Source organism: Pelecanus crispus, chromosome 3 (genome assembly GCF_030463565.1).
Source record: "Pelecanus crispus isolate bPelCri1 chromosome 3, bPelCri1.pri, whole genome shotgun sequence".
Classification (NCBI taxonomy): Eukaryota; Metazoa; Chordata; class Aves; order Pelecaniformes; family Pelecanidae; genus Pelecanus; species Pelecanus crispus.
In genome coordinates, this window is record NC_134645.1 from 101,826,343 (window position 1) to 101,843,811 (window position 17,469).

Here is a 17,469-nt window from a genome sequence, read left to right on the forward strand (position 1 = left end):
GTGCCACATCTACCCAGTTTTTTAACACCTCCAGGAATGGTGACTCCACCACCTCTCTGGGCAGCCTGTTCCAATGCTTGACTACCCTTTCCGTGAAGAAATTTTTCCTAATATTTAATCAAAACCTCCCCTGATGCAGCTTTACGCCATTTCCTCACGTCCTATCGCTAACTACTTGGGAGAAGAGACCAACACCCACCTCACTCAACCTCCTTTCAGGTAGCTGTAGAGAGCGATAAGGTCTCCCCTCAGCCTCCTCTTCTCCAGGCTAAACAACCCCAGTTCCCTCAGCCGCTCCTCATAAGGCCTGTGCTCCACACCCTTCACCAGCCTTGTTGCCCTTCTCTGAACACGCTCCAGCACCTCAATGTCTTTCTTGTATTGAGGGGCCCAAAACTGGGGACAGTATTTGAGGTGCAGCCTCACCAGTGCTGCATACAGGGGGATGATCACTTCCCTGCTCCTGATGGCCCCACTATTCCTATATAGGAATACCTGTTTTATTTTGGGAATATTTTCACAGATTTTCTTGCTTCTGTTATTGTCAGTAGAAAAGCATAACTGTTATATTACGAATGCTGTCATTTACTTGGAAAGCAATCTGAAGTTGTAGTTACATGATACATTGTAATGGTTTGATTCTCCCATCACAAAATCTGACTTGAAGGGTATGCACCACTGTTGGGAACATATAACATACCAGTTGATCAGGATGTGTACAGCCGACCTCTACTATATAGAATGTAGAATTAAGGAATTCAGAGCATGATTTGGACATTCAGGTGCATTTATACAAAAGGTAGCCTGTCAGATTAAGCTAGAAATTGATTCTATCTATAGAAAATGGTTTGCATACATTTATCTTTCTTTCTTCTTCATTTCCTTGACTATTCTCATTTGTTTATTTTGACAAGATTATGCAAGATTATGACCAGGAAGTTTTGATTTTTCCCTTTTCCTTTTTCTTCCCCTTTATTTCCTCTTCTTTTTGAAAGGAAAACAGAAAAATCTTCACATTTTTGCTTTCTTTCCATTCCATCTCTTTTGAGAGCGAGTATAGCTACTTCTCATTTATATGTACTGCAAACTTTTTGATATCCTGAATGTGTACTTTTATATTTTAACAAACTTTTACGTTAGTGCTATATGAATATGAAAAGTCATCAGAAATTTTATTAAGGTATTATTGTATACTCATAGTTTCTTGTATTTTTCTTGTGTGTTTTGTTTTGTTTTGTTTTTTAAAGCATGGATTTGTCTACTTGGACAAAATGTTTTAACTCATTCCCTTGGCTTCCATGGAATACTGGAAGACATCCCAAGCTTTTAAGAAAGCTTTTAAATAATGCTTGGGCAGTGGTATATATCTGGATTTTTCTTCAAATGTCCAACTGTCCAGGCTGTCCAAATTAACTCTACAAGCCTGATCTGTGAATGATCTCCTGTGGGCACAAACCTTTTTAGAAAATCCAATTTCCAAGGTAAAGTCAATGCATGGAGAACACTGGAGAAGTACATCTTCTGACACTGTTGCTGTAACCCTAACAGTGACAAAACTAATTAATTCATCTCCATCAGTGTTCCCCTGACATAGGATTTCCCCACAGCTAGTGTACATCACTGGTCTTTCTATATATTCTAGTATCTAATGGGAATCATTGCCACTGAAATTGCTACCTTTGACTTTTCCCAAATGTTCAGCTGAACATCTTGAGGGTACTAGCAGTCCATCTATGCATAATTCAAAAGAAAACTGGAGAAACTTATAAGACTTCCAGGTATGAAATAACATCCTTGTTACCTTCTAATAATGTTCCAATTACTAAATATGATAACTGAAGTCTTTTCGTCCTATTTCAGCCAAGTTCCTTGTCCTGTGGAGGAGAAAATTGAATTTCTTTTTTCCAAAATCATAGAGCTTTACCTGTAGTCCTGATAAGGTATAAAATAATGAACATCAAAGTCCATATACTTTTATATCATAACTCTTTTGGCCTTGGTTTGGAGGAAGCTCAAGATTTGATTAAAGAAAAAAATATCTATACCAGATTATGTTATTACTGAAGTGATTCCTGTGTAAACCCACACAGAAATCCTAAACATAACTGAGCCTCACTAAGCATGTGCTGTAACTAAGGTCAAATGCAGAAAAAACAATAGCATCTAGACTTATCTAATATGCTTTTACCATTTACAATACTTATCTATGCCACAAAAAATGTATGTGCTTGTGAATATGTTCTAATTACTCCAATACAACAGTCCACTTTTTACAGTCCCGTCCTCTGTTTCTGTCTGCTTTCACTAGTGTTCTGTCACTGACTTGTATAGTACAAATCACTATTATACCTCACAATTAAATGCTGAAATGCTATTTACCATACTGCCACTTACACATACTGTAGTATAATGTTCTTTTCATACAAGATTTAACCTAAGTACATATCTGGTATCGTTGCTTCTGCTTGGTTCTAATGTATTAGTCCCTGCAAAAATGCTACTATTTTAGGAATGTCTCCCCCTTCCACCCATTTTCTATCATATCTGAGGTACAACACTTATAGTCATGTATATTGCACATTTTTTACCAGAGGACATTCTGAAGTTAGGTTGTTCAAGAACAGAGAAAGGGGATCATCTGGTTTTCTGTTGCATTCCCTACCGGCAAAGTAACTACTGGAACTGGGAGCTGGAAGGAAGGTAAACTCAATTTGGGTTCAGGACAAATCAAAGATTTTAATATTAGCAACAGGAGACAAAAAGCTCAGAATTATATTCAGCTACAGTTCTGGCCAATACATTATCACTGATAGTCTTTGGCAGTAAATTATCTATTACAGAGTTAAGCAGGCCTCTCAGCCCTCTTATGAGCTTGATTCCATTATAGTATCCTAGCTGGGGAGTTATTATAATAACATTTCTATTATGATATTGATTCTACAATTGTAGCCCTTCTATAATAGAATTACAGTTATTATGGAATTGATATTAAGTGCTTCAGAAGAGAGCAGAGTGTGTGAGAAACATATTGTGAGACTGTATCTCATTTAGTGGTCCTAACAGTTTCACGGAAGGTAGACTAAAAGCTCCCATGCCTTTATCTGGAAATACTGTCTTGTTCCATGAAAAATTCACATGCAAGAACAGTGCAATTAGTAAATTTTATAGTCCCCCATTGTTATATTTTATCGATATATAAATACATATCTATATTTTATCTATATTTATATCCACGTTGTTCCTTCCATGTGGAAGCATGTTAAATGCAGACCTGAAAGTATTTATTTACAGTGAATAACAGGAAGCAGAAGTTGATCTTATCTTTGAAATCAACATGCCCTTTAATTTGTAATGAAAGAGAGAAAGACTCCTCATTCTTTTATGCTAAGGAGTAAAAAAGTATTTTTCCAAACCCCAAACCTGCCATATTTTTAAGTCCTTTGCTGGTCTCCATTATAATTTAGCAAAGTACATTTTTTGTCTTAAGCTATTTATTTTGTTGTAAGGCTGAAACATACCCATTATATTCTTCCATCTGTGCCAGCAAAGTCAGAAGTGTCTTTTTTGGATTGCTACAGTTTTATTTGCTTTCCTTAGTTTTAAGTCTTACAGCTGGAGTAGCACATCAGTTTACAGATTTTATCTGGCTTTTGCTCAGTTGTATGAAGGGAAGGGGAGGAATGCCTGCAGTTCATTCAATTGTTCAAAGATATCTTAGTAGAAAACATACCTAAATGCTCCACTGATAAACACTGGTTTACTGTTTCTTACTAAAACTGGCCCACTACATAGTAGATGAGTCTTTCTTACACTTTTGAGTTGTTCTAGTATTACATATCTACTTTCAAGGTACCTCTAGGTGCTTCACCCCAATCATTAGCCATTTCATCCATATTAAGATGTATTGGTGGTTTTGGTGCTTTGTAAGAACCTTGTGGTATATTCTTCTAACAAACAGCCAGGTCCATAGTAATAAATGCAAGTTTGCTGTTCACAGCTTTGAAGTGCCAATATTTTTAGGTATCACACAGCCACATCAATGAAGTTAGTCGTAACTATTAGACATCAGTCCTTGCTGAGAGTGTAGCAAAGTGGGATAGTCCCTGTATCTGGCATGCTGTTTTTCAGCATTCTTAGCAAGCAAAAGGAGAATGATCCCACTCCAATTTCTAGACCAGCTCATTTTTACATAAAATAAAGTAGTACTTATAAAGCTGCTTTATTCTTACTTGGGATTGAAAGCTAAGAACAGATCTTGCACTCCCACACCAGAACTGCAAATTTTCCCAATTTTCTACACTGTATATATACAATACACAATATATATGAAATGTATATATATTATGTGATAGCCCTGTAAGTGTTGACATGAATATTTTCTTTTTTTTTTCTTTTTAAAAAAAAAGCTGTTTAGTAACTTGTTTTTAATAAATGGAGCAAAGAAGTTTATCCTTTGATCCAAATTATTACACGACTCATTTAAAAAAATGCACTGTATGTGTTTGGTCTAGATCTTGTTAATAGGTATGACCTTTTTAATCAAATATATGTAATTGTAGAGGAAAATTGAAGTTCAGTTCTGAGGAAATGTCTACTTATTTGTTGCAGTCTTAATGACACATGTCTCCAAATGTGCTCCAATTAAGACTAAGCAAAAATGGTAATTGGCCATTAAACTTGTTGTGAAAGAAAGTAAACTAGTGAGAAAGGCAACTCAGCAGAAAAAAAAATGCTTAAGTCTGTTGAAAAGCAAGAGTAATAATGGAGTTTTCAGCATAGGACACTCTATTATGGGAACAGCTAATTACAAAACAGATAATAAGTAAGAAATGTAAGTGCTCATGAAGGCGAAAAACTAGAGTAGAGATAATGGAGCAATTACTTTTTCAGTGTTCATAGGCCAAATCTCATCCTTTCCAGTGCCAAGACCCATGCAAAAAGGCAGTTGTGCAAGACCTGTGTCTCTTTCTAGAATATCTCTGTGTTAGACCATAAAAGAATATCTCCTGTTCAACATCAGTTTATATCTGGTTTTGCCACTCTCTTGACACTGAACAGCCAAATAAAATTTTATTTAGGGGAAAAATGAAGCTGGTGCACATTGCTGTGAAGGACACTTTGCATCACATAGGAGCTTTTTGTGGGTAGAGAAGCAGAGTGGCCACATTTGTGGTATATTACCTAGAAAATATACATTGCCTCTAAGCAAATAAAGAAGAAGGTTGGTCTAAAAAGCTCTGCAGTGCCTAAGTGAGAATCAGTATGAACTGGCACTTGCTTTTGGCTCATATATGAAGTCACTGCAGAACTACTTTGAAATTTTTTTCTGGTATTTCTACTGATTTTTCTGTTGTTTCTAAAAGTTGCCACATAGATACATAAATTCAGGTGTTTCTGCTTCCAAAATGAAACAATTCAGAGAGCAAGTCTTTTGCCTAGCCATTTCTAGTGTCTATTTAGACACTCTTGGGTACATTAGATATCCACAGGGGTCAGCCCTGCTTTCAGTTTGCACCTTGTGACACATCCTGATCCACAAGAAAAATTTCCTAAGCCTTTATAGCTGTGAGTACTCTGGGAACGATGCATGTGTAAATCCAGTCATCTACAGCAGATAAGGGTTTGACTTTCATTAGTAATTCTGGGAGAATGGTGTACAAGAACCTTGGTTACAGGGAGGAGATTTAAGTTATGCAGATGACACAAGGTATGATTTTCATTGCAAATGAGAATTTGTATGTACCTGGACCTTAATTTTCCAGAAAGTGAGTGCAAACCACAATTTTTCAAAGACTTAAAACATTGTTACGTACTTCCTGGATGTCCTACAAATTATGAGGGCATTGCTGTTGTGCAAAGAAAAGTACCAAATTTTGGCAGGTTTTTTGGCTGCTGAAACATTGTGGGCCTGTTTATGGTGTAGGGTCATCTGCTAGTACACAAACACAAGTACTAATCCTGGTATCAGCTGCTATAAATAATGTCTTGCCAGTCTGTCAAATTTTAAGAAAACGAAAACAGGATCTCAAAACACAGAAGGGTTTGCCCACCTGAACTGAAGGTGGCCATTACTATATCTGAAAATGACACCTGCAAGTCCTAGGCCATAAGGAAAAACTGAGTTTGATACCAGCTTTCTGTAAGTTTTCCACATATATTAGTAATTTCATTTGAATTCTGATGTAATAAACAAAGATAAGATAAAAGAATGAAAAGAAAAGCATTCCCATGTATTTCAGTAGGAAATAAAATTGTGGTAATTGTTTTCCTTAGTAACATTCTGATTTTATTTTCTAAGAAAGAGTGAAGTATGCTTTTATGTTGAAATGTGAAATGCAGAGATGTGCATACAAATATACAGGAACTTGTATATTTTAAAAGAAAAACATGCACCTAAATAATATACTCAACTTCTGGTTTTGTCTATTTTCACAGAAATATATACAGGAATGGAGCAATAATATATACATCTCTGTGTGATTTTCATTTCAAAGTTTGTGATGTGGGTCTCATGTTTTGTTCCAGCATTGTTGCATGCTCTGCATTATCACATAGAATTAAGGAAATGTTTTTTACTTGAAAAGTGCTAAGTATTGCTTTTCAACATCCTTCTTTTAAAAAACAAACAAACAAACATTGATTTTCAGCTAGTATGGTTTTCACAGAAAATGCCTTTTCACAGATTATATATAGATTCACAAAGCAATACCTTTAATGGAAAGTAGAAATTGCATTCCAAGGAAAAGAATGGATTTGCTATAAATTTGAACTGAAAGAAAATATTTGCTATATTTTTAAACTGTTAGAGTAATACTTTGCTTAATTTCAAGTAATATCAATATATGCATGCTTCTGCAGGTATTTTTTTCTTCTTATTCACTTCCAGGGTATTTCTATCTTCATTTACATTTACTAGCCTTTAATCATCTCAGTTGTGAAGGCGTTTTGTCTTCTTATGCCACAAAGTAGATCAAGCTATGCAGCCAGTTTATAAAATAATGGCAAGCTTAGAGGTACATCTGAACTTTTCAAAGTTACAGAAAATGACAATTTTTAACTTTTAATAGAGACAACTTCATATTTAGCATTAAGCCACTGAATCTTTAGACTTGCAAGGATTTCAAATTTTAGGCATCTAACTTATTGCTCATTAGTGTTTCTGGGATTTTTATGATAAGTTTATGAAAGCCTTTGCGGGTGGGAGCCATTGAGCTGTATAAAGTTGATGAAAACCAAAACAAAGATTTCTCTGAAGTGATCAAATATTTTTTTAAATTAAAATTATTGTATCCACTAGTTTCAAAAGACCAGTCTTGGGAGAAACAGAAATTTGCATATAGATTTGGGGCAGGGATTTGGGGCAGCTACTTCCTCTGACCCCAGCCTGGGGCCGAAGGGTAGATGCTGCTACCCGGTTGGTTCTTCCTCTCTTGTCCAAACCCCCACACGGACCACTTGGCAATGACGGCACTTGGTCTGTCTTGAGAGCTTTCTGTCCTTATGACTGCATATTTAACACCAGTACCAGACTACTTGGTATTATTTAGGAAATTGCCATCCAAATGACACACTTGTTCTTCTGGAACTAGCCATAGATAGTTTATTTTCACTATATTGTCATAATCATGCCAGCAGTTTGCGATCAGATATATTTTGTCGTTGATTCAGTCCGTACTTTTATGGTAAAATGCTGACTTTGAAAGCTGTTGTCAGATTTAATTCCTTAAAATGTTAGTAGCAAATGGCTTTTTTATTAAATTATTTTCCAAAAAGAATAACAACATTGAAGAGATGTCATTTCTGATTATAAGAGAATTCTGTAATGCACATCAAAACATTTCATATACAGATTTATGCTGAGCAAATAAAACAAACAGATGTCAATAGTTTTGCATAAAGAAATGAAAACTTATCTCAGGTAATTTATTTCCTATGTCATTTTTATAAATTATGCTTTTGACTTTTAATAATAGCCTTAACAGAACAGTCTTTTTCAGAAAAAAAGAAATCTGTTTTCAGTGCTCATTTATGCTATTTAGAGATTCTGTTGTCAAAGTATGACAAGCAAACACAGTAAAAAAGAGCACTGATTAATATTAGCAGAATGACATTTCTGAATATGCAATATGCTTCTCATTCCTAAACAAACAAAAAGAGGATTTTCCAAATAAATTATGCATTATTTGATATATATTGTATGCTAATAGAGAAGCAAAGTATATATGAGTGTATGCTTATATATATATAGAGAGAAGTATAATATTTAATCCAGTGTATTGTGTTCCTGAAAAGGAAATTGTCCTTCAACTGACTGTGTAATTTAATAATTTGTGCATATCCTTTTGGTGTTTGTTCATGTTTATTCTAACAGAGAGGCCTTCAATTGTCTAATAAAGACAATCTGTTCTTGCAATCAATAAAATATAGCCAATAATTAAAAAAGCAAAAAGGTTAAATTTGTCTAGTGGAAATAAGCACGGTTAGAAAGATGTGCTGAACTTATTAATTCATTGATAAACTTCTGTGTTTGATTCTTTCACATTTGATCTGTTGGGCATACTTTCTCTTTTTTGTCAGCTAACTATATTTAGTGAATAATACCTTTTTATTCTGTGATGGCAATTTAAAAAAAAACTGATAAGTCAGTGGGAGAAGACAGTTTATCAACTGTTCCCCTGGCACAGCATTCCTTTCTGTCAACAATCACAGACTTACTATTTCAGAAATTTACCTGATCAAGTGAGAACTTTCCCATATTTAGTAAAAGAAGATGTATTCAAATTCATCAGCTAGAGTTAAACATTTAATATTTATCTATTTGCACAAAAATTCTCTAACAAATATTTTACAAGAAAGAGAAAATGCAGAAGACACGAATTCTGTATTCTGATTAATCTACTTTAATAATGAAGTTTTTCACCTATAACCTGTTTGCTGCTTGATTTATCCAAATAGCTTTAATCATACATTCACAGCTTTGTAAAAAAAATGCTGATATGAGAGCAACAGCAGCAGTGCATTCATTTTACTAATGTGTAACCACCATTGCCTATAACTATCCAACCTTAATCTTTGTGTGGATATTAATATTTCAAAAAAACTCTACATTAAATCAGCCAACTTTCTTTTCTTGTTTTCTTGCTGCTTATATGGATTAGCATTAATAATCAATTATTTAATGATGAATGATTTTCAGAATTGTATTAAAATAAGATGAACTGTTGTGATCCTCTGAGTGAGGGAATGGTCTTTTAAATTATTAATTCTCAACACTGATAGTCAAAAATTAATTGATTCAGGGAAGGGGACTGAGAGGGTGGGAGACAATCTTATTATTTTCTTGTCTTTTTGTTTTCCCACTTTTCCAGTTTGAATATGAATGAAATCTTCTCCATTTCTGCCAGTAGCAGAAAAAGATTTTCCATGCAGTGATATGCAGGGAAGCTGGGAGGAAAAAGAGGTTGAATTTCTATCTAAAAAGTGGTGAAGGTTGCTTGAAAGAAGGAACAGGAAAAACTGTTTAGAATACTACTAGCAACTGATATTATACTACCTTTTGGCCTCATTTGGTAAATAGGATTGTTAACGCAGGTCATCAACTCTTATGGCCAGACTTCAATTTACCATTCTTTATAAATGTCAGGATAATGTAAATATTTTTTGCTTTGTGCTATTTCACTTTATTATACCTACAACACGCACAGAGAGATAGCTCACATTACTGGTATGCTGCAATGGGTGGATGCAAGCTCTCTGGATTTACAGGCAGGGAAGATGAGGCAGCTGGGCTGAACTTCATGCAAAGCAGTGTCTTGAATGCATGGAGCTTTGCTATGGAATGGGCAATGGTGATGCACTGCTCAAGTCGATGACGCAGGATGAAAAGCGAACCATTTAAAGAAATATTGTGGTGGGTGACTGCTACAGACAGCTTGATCCAGAGAAGTTTATGAAGTTGCCTTTAGGAAACTGGAAAAAGCCTCATGAACACAGGCCCTAGTTCTCATTCGGATACTACCACCCTGACTTTTGCTGGAAAGACAACATGGAAAGATAAGTAATCCAGGAGATTTTTGGACCATGTTGACTACACATTTTTTGAAACAATTGAGGGGTGAGACAACTAGGGGAGGTACTTATCTGTATTCTCTATTCATGAATAAGCAAGAGGTGGTTTGGGATGTAAAGGTCAAAACCAGCTTTGGCGACAATGGCAGTAGATGATGGAGTTTATAGTCCTAAGAGAAACGAGATATTCAAGTAGCAGAATAATGATTCTGGACTTCAGTGAACTGGCTTCAGTTTGCTCAGGCTTCTGCTTGGCAAGCTCCCATTAGGGACTGCACTGAAGGGAAAACTGATTTATCTTGGGCCAGTTTATCCTGAAAGACAGTTTCCTCAAAGCACAGTTCTTTCCAATGTGCAGGAACTCAAGCAGATGTGGCAGAAAAATGGACAAATGGAGAACTCCTGACTGAGCTTAAAGAGAAAAGGAAGTGCACAGAAGGTAGATGCAATGGTAAGCTGCCTATCCAGAAGGCACCCAGTCACACCGGAACAGAATTAGGAAAGCTAAAGGGCAACTGGAGCTAAAACTATCAAGGCAACTGAAGGACAACAGGAAAGATTTCTATAGGTCTACCAGCAGCAAAGAAAGAGGGAGAAAAATGAGATCACATTGCTGAATTGACAAAGGACATGGAAAAGTCTGAGATACTCAATGCCTCTTTCATGCTGTTTATCCACCAGTGGGGGAGCTGGGCTTGTTCAGCCTGGAGAAGAAAGTTTCAGGGAGGCCTAGCAGCAGCCTGACACTTATTTAATATGAGCTAATAGAGAAGACAGATTCAGGCTCCTTTTCTCAGAGCACACAGTGAAAGACATCTATCCAAATGTTCATTAAAAAAAACCCCAAAACATTATCAACACTTATTGGATTTGAGGTGATAAATATGTCAATATGTGACAACAATAGAACTATAGAACCTGAAAGTGCAGGTTACCCCTATACCTTTCTTTCTGAGTCTGTTCACATTGAATATTTTAGATTTCAAATATGTCAAAAAATCTTCTCAGAAATTGTGTTTGAGATAGTAATAATCATCTTCAGCTGAAGTTTAAAATAAATTATGAATTTCTGAATAAGAAAAGTACATTTTTATCCATAGTTCTTTGAGGATCACTGTTTTTTGGAGGGACTGAGACCAGACAAAGATTGTTCAGTTGCTCTTTGGTCAATGATACAATTTTCTACACAGTGTAGAAAGAAAAGGCAGCAGAAACCCAATGTGTTATTGAATCAGCAGAGCAAAATGTCTGAAATAAAAATCATACATAGAAGCCAGGGGTCTGGGAGTATATTGAGAGTTTAAAGAAAAAAAAAGGTAATACTTTTCTGAAATATATAGTTAATGCGTGAAACTTTGCCAGAAGATATTGAGATGAAAAACTTAAAATTCATTAGCATTTATATGACAGAACTGTGCACAGTCATAGTTATACTGGACAAATATTTGTAAATAATATAAACCTGTGTCCTTCAGAACATATGTCCTCATTGTTTCTTATTGCCTCTTTATTTTCCATTTTTTCATCAAAACTCTGTTATGTTCTCATCCAAAAAGTGGAGATATCTAGCGCTGGAGAAGAATACTACAGTAGGGGAAAACTGATACACTGTGGCATGACTTTTGCTTTATCTACCAGAAATGTCTACCTCCACAAACACTTGGCATGTAAGATAATGGGCAAGTCTGTTTAAAGGTTCTTCCATCAACACAGAAGAAAAACAAGTACTGCATTACCGGATCATCTGACAGTTCCACTTGCGATTGTGAACCATGTGTTAAGCTTATTCATGTGCGTGTGAACTCCACTTTAGGAATCAGCAGGGTTGTCACCCATGTCAAGCTGTTGTGATATAAAGACGAAAACTTCAGGGCAAAAATCTCAATGTGCCATATGGCTACTTTTGCTATGCAATTTCATGAATTCCAGATCTTAGAGTGTTGGCTGCCTATGGCAGGATCATCCTGCACTGGAGAGACCACTGGTGACATAAGACAGAGAATAACTTGTACTGTTCTTTTTCTCCACTATCAGCATGACTGCTGGCGTCAAAGGGTTGTTGGTTTCTTTTTTACCTCAATTCTGTTCCTACTTGTTGCTTTTGCTATTAGAAGCCTTAAGAATTCAGTCCTTAGGTGACTCTGTCTTACAGTAAGGAATCAGCTCACCTAAAATTCTTCTGACATTTTGGACAGTGCGTGTTTCATTATTATGAAGGCCTGTTCTTAGCCAGTATGCTACTATGGGATTAACATTTTCTATGTGATTAGCAGTAAAAAAAAGGAAAGCAGCTTATGTGGAATAGGCCAGCAAAACTTTGTCTATAATGACAGAACAAGCAAAGGAGGAGATATGCGCGTTCAGCTGACTGCAGCCAGTACTAAGCATACAATACCTGTGTGCCTGACCACCGTCCTTTATAGCAGAGCCCAAATCATTTTACTGACAACGTATCTCAGAAAATATAAAAGTACGTTTCCCAAGTTAAAGTTAAATAACGTGGATGCCTTAATATTGAAGTTATCCAATGTGTATTTTTCACTCCGTTCCCTATATCCTACAAATCTAAGGAACTTCAAGCTTTCAAACAAGTCACAGAATGGCACTAACTGGCACTGTAGCTCGATCTCAACCACTATGCTGTAGTGAAAGTCTTGTTCTTCTGAAAGATAATAAAATATTCAATATATTCCTCCAGAATAAGCTAACCATTTAACTGATTCAGTTTCTCCCAAATTATATCAAAAAAACCCTGTATGAATTGCCAGTTAGTTAGCAACTGGTCTACAAACTTAAAGCTGCCATATACTATAGGTGACCTGTAACACGGGTTGATTCTTTGTCAGGAATTCTTGTCTGAAATTTTGAGCCTGAAAAGAAATTGAAAATTCTCAGTACTAGTATCCATCTCACGAACATGGCGTACCTCGGGTACTGGGTGCAGGGGCCCAGGCGCTGGCAGGGGCTGCGGGGCGGCCGCTGTGAGGGGAGGCCGGGGCTGCCCCGTGCCGGACACAGCCGGTTCCAGCCGGCTCCAACCGGCCCAGCGCAGGGCACGGCTCAGCCCCGCAGCCAAGGTGCCTCAGGGAAATCATATTTAAGAGAGGGCAGAACACTGCACAGGCAGTGAGGAGTGAGGAAAAAAGTGTGAGAAACAGCTCTGCGAGCACCAAGGGGAGAGGAGGAGGCAGGGGAGGAAGCGCTCCAGAGGCACCGGAGCAGAAATTCCCTTGCAGCCTCTGGAGAAGAGTATGGTGGAGCAGGCTCCTGGAAGGAACTGTAGCCCATGGGGGGTCCACACTGGAGCAGGGGAAAAGTGTGAGGAGGAAGGATGGGCAGAGGAGCACTGCTGTGGACCGACCACAACCCCCATTCCCCATCCCCCGTGCTGTTCAGAAGTGAGGAGGAGGAAGATGAGTCTGAAGTGAAGGACTGAAGTTGAGCCTGGGAAGAAGAGGGGGACGGAGGAAGGTTTTTTTAGTTTTGTGTTTGTTTCTCACCATTTTGAATTGGCAATGAATTTGATCAGTTTTCCTCAAGTCAAATCTGTTTTGCCCATGAGAGTAATTGGTAAATGATGTCCCTATCTTTATCTTGACCCACAGGGTTTTCTATCTTATTTTCTCCACCCGCCCTGTTGAGGGGGAGTGACAGAGCAGCTGGGTGGGCACCTGGCCACCAGCCAAAGTCAACCCACCACCACACAACCGTATGGATTTGATTTTCCGCAAGACTACCCTGATGTTTTATGTTGTAGTGTCATGTTGCCCATCACTGTGTTAAGGTTACAGCCTGTCTAAGGAAGAGGGAGGTTGTTGGGGCAGGGAAAAGCTGCTCCCAGAAGGAATGGCTGGGCAACCAGATCTGGAGCAAGCACACTGTGGAAGTGGGCAGAGGGCCTGCAGTACAGCAGACCCTGGGCATCTCCGCCAGAAAGCATAGTATAGACACAACCCAGCCTCAGCAGTCACAGAAAGGCAGATGGGCTTCAAAGGGGCTCCGAGGGGCTTGTGCACAGTTTGTTGCAGCCCCAAAAGCCACCGAGCTCTGTCTGAAACTAAGCCTGAAAGAACAGACTTGCCTTCAGTAGCACTGAGGGAAAAGGGAGGCAGCTTTACAACCCCAAACCTATTTGATCTCTGTTCTCTCTGCCCTCATCATTTCAAGTTTCACTACTGGAAAGCATAAATCAATCTTGCTTATGTTCTAAAAAAATGAGACTCACCTTAAAGGCCTTTTAATCTTTTTTGATCTATTTATTTCAGATTAAAGAGTTAGATGAGGGCATCTGCAAGCCAAGTTCACCATCACACAGATCCTTGACTAGCCCAGATAAATGTACATAATCTGTTATAGACTAGAGTGTTTGTTAGGAAAGAGTAGGGACTGTGTGAGATTTTCTATTGTACGGAATTTTTATAAACGATGGAGGCAGTCACTCATTATTAAATGGATACATAATTTCAGTAAAAGAATTCATGTGTAATTACGAATTGGAAGCAGAATAATTATACAAGGTTACTTGCATTTCATTCATGTTAAGGATTACGGGTTAATGTATAAACAGCTCATATGGTAGCTGTGAAAACAGGATATCAGGAAGAAATAACAGGAAGCTTCAAAACCAAATTTATTAATTATCTTTAAATACAGTTTTTGAGCTGCTTTAGAGGACAAGGGTAAACAGAAAAACTATAAACTATATTGAGATAGCTATTACGATTTTAAAATGTAGTGTAATTATATAAACACAACAGATAAAATTTTCTTTTTTGTTTGTTATTTTACAAAGCAAATAAATGTTTCTGCATGGTAATATACATATATATACCTCTGAGACCCTCCAACTGAATTTTAACCAGGGATATAAAGAAAACACAGTTCATAAGAGGCAGCAGCTGCAGGGATATATTCATTAGTTAAACACTGACAGCTTTGCCATTTTCCTTTTCAGGTTTGAACTGTGAGTTTAGGCCTTGTGAGGCCAGCAATCCCTGTGAGAACGGAGCTGTGTGCATAGAAGAAATTAATTTGGACGTTTTTCCCCTTGGATTCCAGTGCCAGTGTGTGAAGGGCTTTGCAGGTCCACGTTGTGAGATCAATGTCAATGAGTGCAGTTCTAACCCTTGCCTCCACGGATACTGCTATGACAGTGAGTTCAGTCTGGTTACTCGCTTTAATGTAGAGTAGTCTTTCTGTTGAAGCGTCTGTAGCTACTGAGCTGCTCTGGGGAGAACAGTGGATAATTTACTGAAATTTAGCTTGTGTGAAGCTCTACAGCCAGTACCAGGAGAATTACTTTTGCCAAAATGCCTCAACTCCTGGCACTGGAGTTTGTTTGTTCAGAGGGTCAGAATTGCAGCTAATGAGATATTTCAATGAGATTTCTGCTGTCTGCTTCGATACCTAAATTAGCCAAACACATCTTACATTGTGCATTCAATGAGAGAATATTCAGGTGCTGAAAAGGAGCTCATGGAGCAGTTAGGCAGTATATGTCATAATTCTAACGAGTCAAAAAACTGCATTGAATATCAAACTGATGCAAAATGGAGTGTCTATTTACTATTAAGTGCCTTCTATCACATAACTACGTAACTTTCACTGACAGATATACTTAAAGGTTTTGGAAGCAATTTGATGATGAATTACTACATTCTGTCTGGATTGGCATGCTAAGTTTAGTAGCATCCATTATGTATGGAGTACTTATTGGAAAGTTTTATGGGGCTATTACCACTTACTAGACACTTTCTATGCTTGGTAAAAAAAAGTAAAAGAGGTAATTTTCAGAGAATCTTATAATGATGGCTGGAAAGCAGAACAACATCTGGAGGTCATGTAGTCAAACCTTCATGAAGCTGGACTATCAACAGAGCTAGAACAGGTCAGTCAGGGTTTCTTCTAGCTGAGTTTTGAAAACCTCTAAGGATGGACAGGAATTCCACAAACTCTTCAGTACAGCCTATTCCACTGATGCACTACGCCTGTAGTGCACCCCCCCAATCCCATCTGAACTCCTAAGCTGTAACTTTTGTCCATTGCCCCTTATTATCTCATCTAACACTACTAAGAGGAATTCAGTTCTGTCATTTGTGCAACTGTCCTTGAATTTATTTTTATACAGCCCTCTAACTATTAAACCTTCCCTGAAGGGACTAATACAAAGCAAGCCCAGCTGACTCAACTTTTCCTCATAGGTCCCACACTTTAAGCACTGAGCAGCCATGTTTCTCTTCTGCTACATCTCTCTCCTGTTCCCCCACATGCCCTTTAAAATGAGAATGATGACTTGAGAATTTCCCTGAAATTCAAAATTTTTACACAAATTTGCAGAAGATCTGATCAGCTTACTGGTTTCAGAGGAGATCTTAAAGAACTGACCCCAAATTACTAGATATATCATTGCTTAAAACTCTCCTAGTTTTAAAAAAAAACAAAACAAAGCCAACAACAAAAAATCAATAAGCTTTAAGAATCCTGTCTTTCCGTATGTGGGAATAAGGTGAGTGGCTTCATATTTATATATAATAGTAATATATATTATTATATTTTTAATATGTACATTATATATAATATATATATAAAATATCATCTTTCTATATAATAGTAAAGACTATTTCCTAACAAGTTTACAGATGTTTTCTATGTACTCTACACTAGTTCAGAAATATTTTTGAACTGGAATTTAGATGAGCAGCAGTAAAGTTCTTCATGCTCACAAAGTACTAGATCTTTTGGGGATAGCTTGTCTTTGTGGTGCCTCTGGACTTGAGTTGTATCATGTGGACATCTCAGTTCCTCTGCAATATGTGCACTGGCTGCAGAAAGCTGGAATCCTGAGGAAGCTCGGAAGCTCTTAGCAGATGAATAATGCTCCTGCTCTGAAGGACTTAAAGCATTTAGTGAATACAATAGCAGCTACATGTACAGACACAATGGCGGAAGAGTTTCCATGGTACATCTCAGCAATAATGAAGAATCCGGGGACCTCTTTGAGGTCAGAATAAATGCAGGCCTGAAAGAAGCGCAATTATTGCTGTCACAAACTCCTTAAATGGATGTAGCACTTAGATTCCTCTCTGTTTGGATCATTAATGAAGAAAAAGGGAGAGGATACTTATCATTAGCTTGTTAAGATCAAAATGAGGCATGGAAATGTATCATAGGTTGAGCCGCCAAATTCAACTCAAGCAAGTTTTCCTTTAATATAGTGGTATAATATGCGGCATTTCTTACCAAAAAAACCCCAACAATGTTTAACTGCCCCGTCTCATTTAGGCACAATGTCAAAGATAAAGTCGTATGTGCTTTGTGCACAGTTTTGTGATGGAAAATTACTCATTAGCTTATAAGATGCCATCACTTTTTCAGAAGCTAGTAATGGGTCATTGATTTACA

General features: G+C 37.3%; 1 protein-coding gene across 1 annotated transcript in view; it reads left to right on the top strand.

The window, feature by feature from the left end:
* LOC104027713 (protein eyes shut homolog) overlaps positions 1-17,469 on the top strand; it is a 961,671-nt gene that overhangs the window by 314,750 nt on the left and 629,452 nt on the right. The window contains exon 19 of the mRNA XM_075707654.1: positions 15,023-15,220. Coding sequence (XP_075563769.1) covers positions 15,023-15,220 — 198 coding nt within the window. The remainder of the gene's footprint in view (positions 1-15,022; positions 15,221-17,469) is intronic.